Source organism: Diadema antillarum, unplaced genomic scaffold (genome assembly GCF_040938485.1).
Source record: "Diadema antillarum isolate AM-2024a unplaced genomic scaffold, OU_Dant_1.0 seq00000462_RagTag, whole genome shotgun sequence".
Classification (NCBI taxonomy): domain Eukaryota; kingdom Metazoa; phylum Echinodermata; class Echinoidea; order Diadematoida; family Diadematidae; genus Diadema; species Diadema antillarum.
Window position 1 is genome coordinate 1,018,764 of NW_027271433.1, and position 15,068 is coordinate 1,033,831.

The 15,068-nt window shown below is 40.5% G+C and overlaps 1 protein-coding gene across 1 annotated transcript; it reads left to right on the forward strand.

Annotated features, from left to right (window-relative positions):
* Positions 1–5,195: 5,195 nt before the first annotated feature.
* LOC139733177 (uncharacterized) lies at positions 5,196–14,772 on the forward strand. Its single transcript, XM_071644020.1, has 10 exons — positions 5,196–5,376; positions 6,857–6,928; positions 7,878–7,940; positions 10,294–10,753; positions 10,965–11,301; positions 11,768–12,554; positions 12,992–13,201; positions 13,525–13,749; positions 14,026–14,216; positions 14,761–14,772. Exons 1-10 carry the CDS (start codon positions 5,196–5,198, stop codon positions 14,770–14,772), a joined length of 2,538 nt encoding a protein of 845 aa, XP_071500121.1.
* The last annotated feature ends 296 nt before the right edge of the window (positions 14,773–15,068 follow it).

Sequence of the window (15,068 nt, forward strand, 5' to 3'; positions counted from 1 at the left end):
ATAAAAAAACAATAAAATAAAATTCTCAATTAAATATTCAATTTCTGATGCATTTGTTAACTGGAAAAGAGTGTTATTTAATGAAATAGACTCTGTTTCATATCATTTTGTTGAATACAATTTTTGTCTCAGTACAAATGAAAGCTTGGAAAACGACTCAATTAAAAATGAAATTTATCTTCAAGTTGGTATTCTAAATGTAAAGTTTCCTGCCTTTTGGTAATCTCATGGATAAGATGGGATTAATTACTGTCAGATCAATGTTCAAATCAATTTAGATTCTTTATTCATGGAGTTTGTTTGTGAAAAAAAGTTGTTGTGGTAAGTTTTCTTTGGATTATTAAGACAAAAAATCGTCTTGTGATCATGTGGACAAACTGTAACGTGAGTTACCGTAACGTGAGTTACCGCTTCACATGACGATACCTGAAGAATGTAAGACAATTTGAATTTTTACCATACTCGGTGATGTATGTTGTTAGTCCATGACTTTGACACAATAGACTTTAAAGTCTCTCTGTTTCTTGTTTGAGGAAACTTTTTAATATAAGACATGCCAAATTTTTGCATGTCCAAATTATGTAACGTGAGTTACCGACATTTGTAGTGTTTTTTCTCATAGTTCTCATAAGAGTCTGTGGATGTAATGTTGCTGTGAGGTAGGATGGAGGTGCATGATACTCATTCACATATGGTAACTCATATCACTAATTAGGTTTTAAGGATATTGATCTCAACGACCTAATTTTGAGTTCAAAATGTAACGTGAGTTACCGTGGAAATGCCCTAATAGATAATTAAAACATTTGCTCGTGCAAAGTCACAATTCTCATTTTTTTTTTTACATATTGTGTTTCACTAGACACATTATTCCTATTATAGTGTACTACTCCATTAATAAGAGATTTTTTGGGGGCACTAAACTGTGTCATTCCTTTAAAAACAATATTGTAAACTAAAATGAAGACACTTTAGTATTGTGCAATACAAGTAGTACTTTTTTTTTTTGGTCATTATTGACACAGGAAGGTTATACCCGCGGAACAAGCATGTTATTGCATGTTTTATTCTGTACATGAATCATACAGTAACCCATGAACTCAAGTGTGGGAAATGCAAATTGTTGAAATGTGTCTATGTATTGCAGTCATTATCTTGGGTAATTAAGTGAACTGTTCTCTCTTTGTGTTCTTTTCTCTCTTTTGAACAGTTCCGAGTGTGGTTCAGTGTGCATTTGTGTGATTGTGTGTGCGTGTGTCTGTGTACTTTTATCTTTCTCAGGTTCTGCAGGTTCAGGTTAAGGAGTCTACCGAAGGACTGGGGGTTCAGCAGGATTCAACTGTGTGGAAGGAAGTTGCCGTCGCAACCTCTGGAGGTTTGTGAAATTTCATATATTCTCAGAAATGTATTCCCTAAATCTTAACATGACTAGAAGATTAGACAGATGTTTGGGTTCAATAGCAGTGCATTTTATGACAAATGATATTCAATGCTGCTTCAGAAATATGTGTGTCTGTAATGACTATGATCAGTGTAGTTTGCACATGATAGATCATGAGACCTATGCTAATGCCCAGAAAATGGTGTGGGTGACCCATTTATTAGACCCCCAATATACACTGTAACAGCCCATGGAAATCATTAGAGGTCCACTTTCTGACAAAAAATTTTCCCAGATCAATAAGTGTTATGGAAAACTAATACACCAGACAGTGTATTGAACAAATTATACAATTGTCAGTTACAGGAAACTATAAAAGTTTGGTATTTGTCATAGAAAGCAGTCTATTCTTGATACGAATTTGCAGTAGAACTATCATTTACAAGAGTTTTTATGGTGGAACATTATCCGATTTGGCTAGAAAAGGGTTTAGTTGAACTTTCTCATTTATACACTGGATCTAGGGTCAAGCTCTGTGAAGAATTAGTAATTGAATATGATATTCCAATCAGAGATCGAAGGAAATATGACTGCTTATAATGAATGGATTTGGTTTTTTTTTTACAGTGGTTTGACTTCCCCCAACAGAATGAGGATATTGGAAATTTTTCTCACAAATGTCTCACAATTACTGAGGGTAAAAAAGTTCCACGTCATTCATATAGTGTGTAGGGATGCTTTATGAATTCATGCAAGGCAGAAAATAAATGGGATGATGTATTTTAAGAGGAAGGAGAGGACTAAAGGAGGTAGATTGGACTATTTATCATACCAACAGTTTCAGGTGTACAATCAAGACTCAGCTACGAGCGTTTTACTTTAAAATGTTTCATAAGGAAATCGGGATCAATAGTTTCCTTTTTATGCCTCCGCCACGAAGTGGTGCCGGAGGCATTATGTTTTCGGGTTGTCCGTCTGTCCGTCCGTAATGAATTTTGTAGACAGCGTAACTAGAAAACCTTTTGAGGTACCGGTATCCTAATGAAACTTAGCATGTATACATGTACGTGTATTAGGGGGTGAAGTTGTGCCTATCAACTTTTGGGTGCACATGCTAAAGGTCAGGTCAAATACCTAGAATTTTTACTATTTCCACCATATCTATGCAATGCCTGAAGATATTTTCTTGAAACATAGTGTATACATTGTATTACCCAAGTTTGGGGTTATGCAGTCAAAGGTCAAAAGGTCAAGTAAAATATTAAAATGTCACTTTTTTCTCTGTACCTTGGAAATTGTTCAAGGTATCTTCATGGAACATGGTATATTACGTGTATACCGGGTGTCCCAAAAAAAGCGGAACGGTGGATTTTCAGTACCTTACGTTCTAAAAGTGATATATTTTTGACATCATTAGAAAGAGCCTCTTCTGCAGAAGACAATGATACCAAAATCATTAAATTTGGTTCAGTACTTTTTATTCTATGCCAATTTCTAAAAATGCAGTCATTTTCAAATTTCGCTGGATTTTTGCGACTTATGAGATAATAATTTGAGTGCGACACGCGATCCAAATGGTGAATATTGTGTGAGCTCAGTGATCCATGTCAACAAAAGATACGGCTTTCACATTGGGCACGGGCCAGGAAAAAACAGTGTGTGTGTCTGTGTGTCTGTGTGTGTGTATGTGTGTGTGTGTGCGCCCAATATGAAAGCGTTATCTTTTGTTGACATGGATCAACGAGCTTACACAATTCACCGTATGGAACGCGTGTCACACCCAAATTATTATCTCATAAGTCGCAAAAAATTGAAAATGACTGCATTTATAGAAATTGGCGTAGAATAAAAAGTACTGAATCAAATTCAATGATTTTGGTATCATGGTCTTCTGCGGAAGATGCTCTTTCTAATGATGTCAAATAATCAACTTTTAGAACGAAAGGTACTGAAAATCCACTGTTCCGCTTTTTTGGGACACCCGGTATACATGTACTGACTGGCAGTGATTATCTAGAGAATTCAGGGTTCATGGGGTCAAAGGTCAGGGGTCAATGGTCAAGGGCAACACTTCAAAATTTTACTATTTCCCTCAAAATTATGCAATGCCAGCAGAATTATTTTTTGGTAACATTTGGTGTGTGCATGTATAACCCAATAGAGATTCGCTGTGAAGTTTCTTTTTTTTTCTTCTTCTTCTTTTTGCCTCAAAGGTCAAAGATCGAGTGAAAGTGCTGAACTAACTTTTTCCTCCATGTCTCAGAAGTGGCCCAAGTTATCTTGAAACTTATAACATATCATTTATACATGTTTTGCCTAACAGTGATTATCTTATAAATTTTAGGATCAGTGGCCAGATATGAAAATGGTAACAATTTACTATTCAATACAGAAATTGCACTTTTTCTCCATACCTTGAAAATTACTCAATGCATAAACTTATGAATGGGTCAACGCCAAGTTATAGTCCTTAAATCACCAAAGACATGCTCTCCTATTCATCCAATTAAACCTAGGTCAAGAAAGGTGAACATTCAACACATTTGTTACAAACTTGTCATTTTAATATTTTGCCAATTTTGTGAAAATGTAATCACACATTGTCCACATGTACTATACAGGTCTATTAGGAGAATCATGCATTATGGTGGAGGCATTCCAGTCGCCATAGCGACATTTCTAGTTGAGATTAAAAATAAGAATTCATCAAATTGCTTTTTTTTTTTTTTGCAATGAACATCCTGAAACCTTTGATCATTTGTTTGTCAATTGCCATAAAGTTAAACTGCTTTGGCGTAATTTGAATTTTCAAAAGAAACTGGTATGAATGAGGATTTTTCATCATTTCATCCAATGTTTGGTATTGATGAGGAAACAAAACGTAGAACATGTATCAATTTTCTGTTTTTATGCTTTGTGTAGATACACGTATGTGTGCAAATGAAGATTGCCATCCAAGTTTTGAGGCATTTCTGGTTTTTGCAAAAATGAAAAAAATGGACAATCCAACTTAACCCTCCATAATATAGTTTTTAAATTGTATGACGGTTTTATGAGATGGTCTATTGTAATATTTGATTACTTTATAAATAACACCCAATTCCCACAAGATATTGACAGTTGAAACTTCTGTGTAATTAATATTCTGTATACTTAGCATGTGATATGTTGACCTTGCTGATATTGACTTTATCTGTACCTTTTGTAAATATTGTAAATATGTTGTTTACCTGTTGGTTAACATCCAATAAAAAGTTTAAAAAAAGAAAGAAATATGTACGTCTTGAGATTGATGCACACCAAATCACTGCAAAGATTTAGTATTTATGTAGAAGACATAGAAGCTTATGTTGTAATGTTAACATACAATCAACACACAGCATATAACTTCCTCACAATGAAAACATGACCGCAATTATCACTGAAATGAAGTATTATGTGAATGTGGTTTTCTTGTTTCTCTTGACAATAACATAGAGCTGCAGCCATGGACACCCCGAAGTTCCGACGCCATGGAAGGGACCCGGCGCTTGGCTACACCGAGGAGGCCCGATGTCTGATGGAGCACCGACCAACGGGACTGGTGAGATGTCTACCGACGGCTGAGGTCCGGGCCAACGCAGTGCTGGAGTTGAAGGAGAAGGGCGGCGACGAGCGGAGTAAGCTGGCTGTGCTGGGACAGTACCGGGTGCAATTCGGCCAGTTCCGTGGGCAGACTTTCAAGTGGCTGTTGGAGAATGCCCTCGGTTACTGCGCTGACATTGCTGCCCTGGTTCAACGGGAACCTGAGAGTGAGGCGCCGCTGTACGCCAACATGCTGTGCCTCACCAGCTACCTGAAGGCCTTCCCCGAAGGAAAGAGGGCCATCGAGCTGAAGTCTGCTGCGAGGCCGAAACCAACCGTCCTGAGCCAAAGACCAGCAGATGTTCCCAGCAGCGGGAAGAGAACAGCCCCAGCCACTACTTTGCGGGCACCGAAATCTCTGAAGACTGAAGGTAATAGATGAACTAGCTCACTTGATTTGAATTATTGAATCAAGATTATCATGTCACAGAGGATGTAGTATGTTATGAATAATGTGCATAATTTGCATATTGCAAAGCTCATATGAAATTCACTCTGCATTGTATAACATCAGTGCTTCCAGCAAGAGAGGACTGATAGATATTGCTTCTAGTAAAGATTTAAAACTACTGTATACACCCAATATTTCTGCAAATTTCGCGAGTCAGGTGCTATTCGCAAAATTAAAGACACACAAAAATATAGACTCTGATCTCAGTGTGAATAAAACTTACGCGTGTACACTTCTCCGTTCCAGTACAGGACTCCACGATCACAAATTTAGCCACTTGCAAAATTGTCGGGAATTCCTGATTCGCGCAGTTTTAGACTAGCGAAATACATGACATATAGTCTCTCATTCCAGGTGATGTTTCAACTTTTGGTGCACATAACCTTGTAGTTTCTTCCTGCTAACAATAGCTATCTAAAAGCAGAAAAGATACTGCAATGGTACTGTTGAAATTGTTAGTGCATAAGAGCATCATGATAGGTTAGCATTCTTGAATAAATGAAGACCTGAATATAAGAACGACCCAAGTCCAATTTTTGGCCAAATTCAGTTTGACATGGGAAATTGTAGCTTATGCATGGACTCATCTTGTGTATGTATGATAAATCATTATTACCCCCGGAAGTGCCTGAAATGATTGAGTTAAATCTTATATCAATGTAAGAATGAAGGACTTGGGTCATTCTTACATTCATATAATAGCGCCCTCTCTCATCCTTCTCTCATCTCTATAGCAGAATATCATGTATATGAATCAAAGAACGACCCAAGTTCGTATGAATCAAATAACGACCCAAGTCCACCACACAAAATGGCCTCTCCACAATTAATGTTAATGTTAATTGTCATAATAATATATATTCTAATTTGTATATACAATGTTGCCTTCCCATCACAGTTAAAGGGGATGGCTAGTAACCGATCAGTGGGAATCAGTGGGTATGCTGAGGGATGATTGTTCCAATCCTTGTGGGATTCATTTAAGAGTACATTATATAGCTACTGTTGTGTGAAAATTATTTGCCTCAGAACGGTCTCGTATTCAAGTAATGTGCAGATTAATGCCCCGTCACTGACCAGGGACGCTTACCTGGAAACATTAAACTGCACATTACTTGAATATGAGACCATTCTGAAGCAAATTATTTTCACACAAGAATAGATCTGTACTCTTAAATGAATCCCACAAGGATTGGAACAATCATCCCTCAGCATTCCCACTGATCAGTTACTATAGCCGTCCCCTTTAAAAAGAATATTATTGGACAAATAAAAAAGACATGAAGTTTTTTTTAGTTTATTCGAAATGGTCTTCCATGGACTTGGGTCGTTCTTATATTCATATACTCAGCGCAAATGTTAATGGTGATATGTATTCGTGTTTTTCATTTCATCCACAGACCAACCAGAGATGGCAGACACGGACGTGTCTGATGCCGACCTTCTCGCCGCTGTTGACTTGTTGAAGAGTAGTAAGTAACTTGTGCTATATAATGTGGAAGTAGCATTTTAATTATGTGCCTCCATACATACTAGGCGTTTTCACATCAGCCCGATGTTTTGAAATAGGGTGCTATTTTCTGACTTTGGAAATTAACCCGATCACAAAATAGCGCACTATTTGATAATGTGCATACAAATTAGCGCGCCAATTCTATCGCTCTGATTGAGAAAATTTCTGGAGTCCAACTCAGGAAATTTCCAAAATAGCGGGATAATTTGCAAACTAGCGCGCTATTTCATAATGTGAAATCGCCTCAAGAAATTAGCGTGATGCATCCCATCATGCCTAGCGTGTTTGATGGCGAGCACGCGGGTAATATTTTTGAAAGCGCGCGCTCAACTGGTATACCCGACACTGTTTGCGCATGCTCAGCTGTCAAAGTTGCTGTAAAAAATATCAGGCTAATTCTCTTCGGACTGATGTGAATAGGAAATGAAATAGCGCACTAATTTGCGATCGCAAAAAATATCTTGAGCTTACAATATCGGGCTGATGTGAAAATGCCTTATGAGGTAGAGAAAAATATGTTATTCACTTGAGCAATTATTAATGAACTTTCTAGTTATGTGCCAATGCACCTTGTTTCCCTACATGACAATATTCACTATATGCATGAACACAATAACATTTCTGCCCTCCCCCCCCCCCCCCCCATCCCGTGAAGTGAACTTTGTAAAGGCAAACTTCTAAGATGGACTCTGTCATTCTAATGCAGTGGCACCAATGGGGAGAAGAATCAAGAATGCAGAATGCTGTCATTGTTCAGTGATTGTTTGAAGTTAGCTGTGACTTGGAACGACATTTATACCTTTGTCTTTGCTGGAAACTTTTGTCATGTGATACCAGCATGCATCTTCTTCAAAATGTGTGCGACACAGTGCTCTCATCTTCCCCTTGTGTCAATCATTCTACTTTAGGAGCTGAAGCCGCTGACATGACTTCAAGCCAGCAGAGCAGTGCTGATGCCAGGAGTGAGACTGGTATGATTTCATTTGTGTGCTTGTTTGTAGATGATGCTAACGAAAAAGTGCTCTTGTTTATCATTATGTTGCAAAAAAAGGTTATACTTTTCACTGCAATGCTGGCCAAAGTGAGCTGCACACAACATGATATATATGTAGCGGTACATTCCCTCCCCAAATATTAAAAAACACTAAGGCCTGAATTCACGAAGGTGGTCTAAATTTAAACCATGGTTTATGTATATTTCTTCTGCGTAACGATGATTGACAGATTGCGTACGCTGAAGCCCAGCTCACACCTTTGCGGTTTTAGCTGCATATAGCTGCGTCAGTAAAACGCAGCCTTAAAGCAGCCTAACGCAGCACTCGTCGGCAAAATATTTTGTAGCAGTCACATTGTTGTGTTGTAGCTCGTATATTTTGTACAAAATGACTGCCTACGGTTGCCTTAGGTTGCTTTTCACCTCGCTCCACCTCCCTTTGCTTGTAACAGTACGATTCAATACGAAGATTGCTCGCCCTGTTGCGCGTGTACCTCGTTCGCCACTCGTTCATTGCTCGCTAGCAGCTCGCGTTAACTCGTTTCTCCTCGTTTCATTGCTCATCCGCTCGACTGTAACTCGTTCCGGCTCGATCCGCTGCGTATCAGTTCACCCTGCTGTGTATAAGCTCGTAGAGAGGCACTGGTATGTAAATTTTTACATTACCATTTTACAGTTACGGGGGGGGGCACAAAGGACTTTTTGGTTCAAATTCTTCCAAAAGCACTAAATTTCATACACATGTTGCCAAAACCATACTATTTCAATTTTTGATGGGTGCCAAGAAGGGCGCCCTCAGCCATATTGGCCAAATCCAATAAATGGCCGCCATCTGAAATTCAAAAGTCACTTGCATTGTTTAAAAAGGTAAACATTTCACAATAGTTTTCAGAATCTGTATTATAGGTTTTCTGGGTCAATGAAATCGATTCTGATGTTGTTTTCATGGTTTGCAGTCAACTTTTCCTCATAGGGTCACCCTAAATGTCGCTTTGGGTCAAGACATTATTTTCACTACAGGTTATTTCAAAATGGCTTGCCTATGGTCACTATAGCAGGAATGACAACCTTGCTAATTACCTGCCCTTGTTGAGGACTGAACAGAGCATATGTTACTGTGTTTAAAAAGACAAAAAAAAAATACTTTTTAGCGATATACATTGTGTAGTAATACAATTCGAGAGAAAAAAAAAGATTTTCCACTAAACCTACAATAACAGCAGGAAACTCAGTTTGAGGTGTTTTCAAAAACTGATATGTTTGGATCTGATGTTGCTGAAAGAACACAATCATTACGAAAGCTTCATGATTTGATAAGCAATTGGTGTTTCTTATGTCAACTAAACGAATTTTGATTAAATCTAACTAGATTTTGTTTTCACAGATATATACGCAGTCATAGCGAGCTAAAGTGAGCAGCATCGAACAGGAGCGAGGAGGAACGAGTGGGAGCGAGCGACGGACGAGCTAGATTCGCAATGTAGCGAGCTACATCCGCAATGGTCCGTGCTAATGCGAGCAGAGTACCAGGAACAGCGTGTGGTGATGCGAGCTATAGTGAGGTGATGCGAGGTGAAGCGAGCAGGTATTGCAACCATACGCAGTGAAACGCAGTTCAAAGTGAAGCTGCAATATTGGCCTGCGTTAAGCAGCTCGTTGTTGCTCGTACCTTGCTCGTCCTTGCTCGCATTTGCTGGTGCCCCTTGTCTTAGCTCGTATGGATTTTGATCTTGCGTTCAGTTGCGGATGTTTGAAAAAATTTCAAACTAGCGAGCTAGAACGCAAAGCCTCTGCATTAGTCTGTATAGTGACCTCGTATTAGCTCGTTTCATTACGTAGTGCTGCGTCGGCTGCGTTAGACTGCGTTCGGGCAATACGCAGCTGAACGCAAGCTTGAAACGCAAAGGTGTGAGCTAGGCTTAACAGGCATCCAGTAAAAAAACGTGCATTGATGCGCGCATGTATTTGTACGCCTATCTAACGCTTATTTTAAACCGTGGTCTAAATTTGTACCATGGTCTAAGTTCAAAACGCCTTCGTGAATTCGGGCCAAAGAGTGAATTATTGGTCGTTACAATTAATGCTAATCCATATGACTTCACATTAAAGATATGTTGTCTATATAAGCATTCTGAAAGTAAAAATGAGAGGAATCTATCATCATCTGTCTTTGCATTTTAATAATGTCCTATATTTGTGCTTTTCTTTTTAGAGACAAAATATCCTTTTGAGTGTACTATTGCTATCAAGATTTCAATTTTATGTCATGATTGAGTTGAAGCAAGGGAACTCATTTTTGCATTACATTTCTTTTCTCTTCCACAATGCAGGAATCCTCCTGACAGAAGGATGGAAGAAGACCTTGCTAGAAGCTGACCACCAATGGATCTCCCAGGCTTTCTTCAGGGAGTCATCCAGGGGTGAAGCCGAGATGGACATGTCAAAGATCACACAACTCTGGTTCTACCCTCCTCAGGCCGAGTTCACTCAGGGACAGCCACCCAAGCCCTCCCAGTACTTCGCCAGCAAGATTCTAATGTGGATGCCACGGAAACTCTGGGCAGTCAAGCTGGTGTGTCCTCGGGAGGAGTGTGATGGAGCTGAATTGACCTCGGCAGGAGCATACCCCACGGTGCGGCAGGTCTTGGACTTGGACGGTTACTACAACCTGGCAGCAGAGTACCTCGAGTGCCGTCGATGTCATCGCAAGCTCATCAGCTGGAGCAAACCCATCCTGGACCAACTGGACATCGGTCACCGACTGCAGTTCCCGATCGTCTTGTCCTACAAGTGAGTAGACTCTCATATCAGCTGTCTCATGTCTTCATATGTCTTTTTTCTTTCCCTTTTCTGTTGCGATGAATTCCATTTGAAATGTGAGAAATCACTTGTAATTCTTAATGTTGATATGATTGTTGAATTTATGTATTGCGCATGAATTGATTACTATTAATTGCATTTTTTTTCTCTCATTTCTGTCCACCCTATTGACTTTCTAAAGGCTCGCTTGTGACATGAAGATCGTGACAATGCTGCGGGACAGATCACTGGGAAATGGACCCTTTCAGATGATGCGGAAGGTGAAGGAGGCCCACACCACCGCTTGGCTGGGGAAGACCGCCATCTACCAGTCCGCCGTGAAGGAGTTCATCGCTGCCAGTGAGAAGGGTCTCGTCGAACGCCCCAGGTGTGAAGCACCTCCCGCTATACCTTCACTTCCCACGTATCAGTGGCTTCTGAGCATCTACTGCAATGATGTTCTGGAGCGCATTGATGAGGTGAAGGCAGGCATCACGTCAACCTTTGGACGCATCTTGAAGGTCGATTCTACCAAGAAGGTACATTTTCTGTCTCCTTTAACACCACTTGAATTCTTGTTACCCAAGTGAAAAGCGTACAGCATCTAAAATGTTTGACACACTGACAAGAAGAGATGACCCAGAAGGCTGACTACATTCATCTTGAATGATGCTGTACTTTGCACTTTTCATTTCGCATTAGTGTTGAAAAATTATCCCATTTTTCCTCTTGAATAAATCAACATGCATAGACATATATTACCAGTAATTTATGATGCATGTTTTCAATCATCTGATGGAAAGAAGAAATGAATGCTACTTTTTAACAGTACATATCTTCTTTCAACAAAATAAAGAAATTCATATACCAGCACCTTAGAGTAAAAGGAAATTAATCTGTTGATGTTCTTATCTTCTCTCATTTTCTGTAAAAGCTGTTATATATGCATAATTTCTATTATCAACCTCATTCATTTGTTTTCATTCCCTTTATACCCATTCGCAGATCGCCCGGAAACTTGCTGGCCAGGCCACAGGAACGGCTTCGTGGGCAACCAACGTCGGCAACGAGATCGGACAGGTTCTCATGACCGTCCTCACCACTGCTGAAGGCATGGGCCTCGACGACATGACTGCTGGGCTCGTTCGCCGCTACGAAGCCGCCGGCCAGCCACCTCCAGAGCTTCTGTACGTGGACAGGGGCTGCTGTGGTACCAACTCCCTGATCTTCAAGGAGTGGCCAGACCTGACCATGAGACTCGACATCTGGCACTTCATGAGGAGGCTTGCGAGGGGATGCACCACCGAGAATCACCAGCTCTACGCGTTCTTCTTGAGACACCTCTCGGCCGCCATCTTTGAATGGAGCGCGGATGATGTGGAGCAGCTGGTTCGAGCCAAGAGGGCTGAACTGGCTGAGAAGAACGTGACCTGCCCGAATGATGACGACACCCTGAAGAGGATCGGAAGGAAGGAGATGGCCCGACACTGCAGGAGATCAACAAGGGGGACCGATGAGACCACGCGACTCATCGAAGATCTCCTGACGAGCTTGGACGGGCAGGAAGGCAGAGACACGCTGGGAGTACCACTCTTCGACTCCGACAAGATCTGGAGCATCTGGGAATCGCAGAAGAGACATGTGGCCTGTCTGCAAGATCCACCTGGCGTGCAGCTCTATGCAAAGATCGGAGAGACCGTCAAGGCGGGTGTCACTCTGCCAGTCTACAGGTGTGCGAGGGGCTCAACATCACTCGAGTCCTTCCACCTTCACCTCAACCGGTTCATCCCAGGTGAGAAGTCGCTTGTGTATGCTCTTCCCTGGATCATCCCTTCCTTCTTTATAAGTTTTCTTTGTAGGTGCATGCGTGATTACTTTTTGACTCATCACTTCCTTTCTCCAGCTATTAGTTATGTGTGTGTCAGAAGAAGTCTTGAAATGAGATGATTGCATCATTATTCTTTGTGGGATTATAACGGACGATTATGTGATGACTATCTGTATTATACTATCAGTATATGATAAGATAATTGTTTCTGTACAATTGGCATTGAAAAATTGCCTCACTACCATCTCTCAATTGCTATTTCATCTCCATAGTATGATTGTTTCACAATATATTTATGTCTTTGCATAACAAATCTGATTCATTTTCTTTTCAGGAAGTCATAAATGCTATAAAAATGATATTATTTGCTCTCTCTGTTTTTGTCATGAATATCATTTCAGGAACCCAGGCGAACAACGTGCACTACCAGGCCTACCTCTTGGAAGGGGTTCATCGTTGGAACTGCGATCGCGCAGCAGCTGCTGTGACTGCTCAAGGGCCATCCCACACATCCTACGGATCATCGATTGAGCACGAAATGGAGAAGACGAGCCAGGAGCTGTTCGGGAAGGCGATCAACCCAACACTTGTGGCCCCCCGGAAGTACACAGGTAAATTTCTTGCATTGCGATTACCTTTTCCTTTTCTTTTTTTATTCCATGTCATATAATCCTTATTTCCACTTCATGACACTTTGTAATTTCTCAAGTGAAAGTATGTTTCATGCCAGATGCAAAATATGCCTTTACTGTATGTATTGCACAATTGTTTCCCACTTAAGTAGAAATGTGTTTTAATGAATCCAACAATAAATGATTTAGACTGGAATGGAAGAGACACAGATTGAACAGAAATGTAAAATGATGTAGATAGGATTATAGATATGGCAGTCGTTTTCAATGCATCTTTCATTTCTAACCCCTTTTCTATGCAGGGGAGCTCATCGGCCTGGAGTACCTGTTCCACCAGAACAACCAGGAACTGCTGCCCTTGGACCCTGATGAGGCGGAGGGAGATGACGAGGGCTCGGACGCTGGATTTCTGGCTGAAGAGGACCTAGAGGACCCCACACAGCCACCCCCTGAGGTTCCTGCTAGGCCTGCTTCGACCAGTCAGTCCGATGTAGCGTCCGCATCGCGACGTTCGAGGCTCGGCACGGGTAAATGAGAAATGCGAGTGAATTTAACAGGCCCACTCTGTCATGATACATGAATATCTGTGTATCTATACAGCTGTATATAAATGTTATGTGCAGGTACTCTGCTGTATGGCATGACATGAATGCAATTTTATACCTTAAAAAAAAGAATACCTCTCATATCTGCATCCTTCTGTACATCACAGTTGTGTCTTTCCTGTCTGAAAGGATGAGGAAATCAGTAGAGTTGCATAAATTTGTGTAAACAGAATGTCTCTATCATTATATATAATTCAGATGGTTCTCAAGCACCAGCCACCGTTGCAAGAGACACCGTCACCCGAGCCCTGGCTACCGTTTCCAGAGCACCGGCTACTGTATCCCGAGCACCGGATTCTCCTCCAGTTACCACCGCTTTAGAACACCTCCTCGCCGGTGATGATGGTGTTCAGGACATGGAGGACGTTCCTCTGACAGACGAGGGAGATGTAAGTACAATTTCTCTTCACAGAAAGTTATCAACTCATTCACTTAATAACTATACATGATTACCAGCTGGGAAGCAACCTTGTTCAGACATTTTAAAGGGATGGTACAGTATTGCTGGAAAGGAGATAAGGGCTTTTAACTTTTTGCAAGATACCAAGAAAATTCTTATGAAGTAGTACAGAGTATAAAATTTTAAGAGAAATTTTATTTGACAAAAAAATCGGGTTTGGAATGATTGAAACATCCAAAAACAAAGTAAAACAAAGCAATCAAATAAAATGTGGGTCCCATACTTTATTAGAATTGCTCTGCTTTGAATATCTCAGCCATTTCAAAACCAAATTTCATGAAATGAATGTTGAATTCCTCGTGAAATTACATGCTCTTTCATATTTCATTAAGAGGTGTCTCATTATCTCACCAAAAATGGTAGAAACCTAAAATTAGGTCTCAACCAAAACTATACAATCCCTTTAAGCATTATCATTTGTATTAGACATTTCCTTCCAAGTTAAAAGAATTGGGGCTGGTGAATCATTCTAGAAAAAGAACTAAAGTAGCGATGTCTGTTAATTATATATTAACGTGTATTGTCTGCTTCGATCCCCACTCAGGAACAGCACGAAAGCCCCGAGAACATCTTGGGCTACGACAGCGTACAGGCTCTGGCTGACTATGTACTGCAATTCCGGGAAGACAACTGCATCATCAGCCAGAGACAAGCGGAGGAGATTGTGCGCCTGTGGGGCCAGCTCTCTGAGCACGATAAAGGAGCGTCTGTGATGCCAGAAGTGGAAAGCATAAGACGGTAAATATTAAGGAAACATAAAACAATCTTTAATGGATATTGT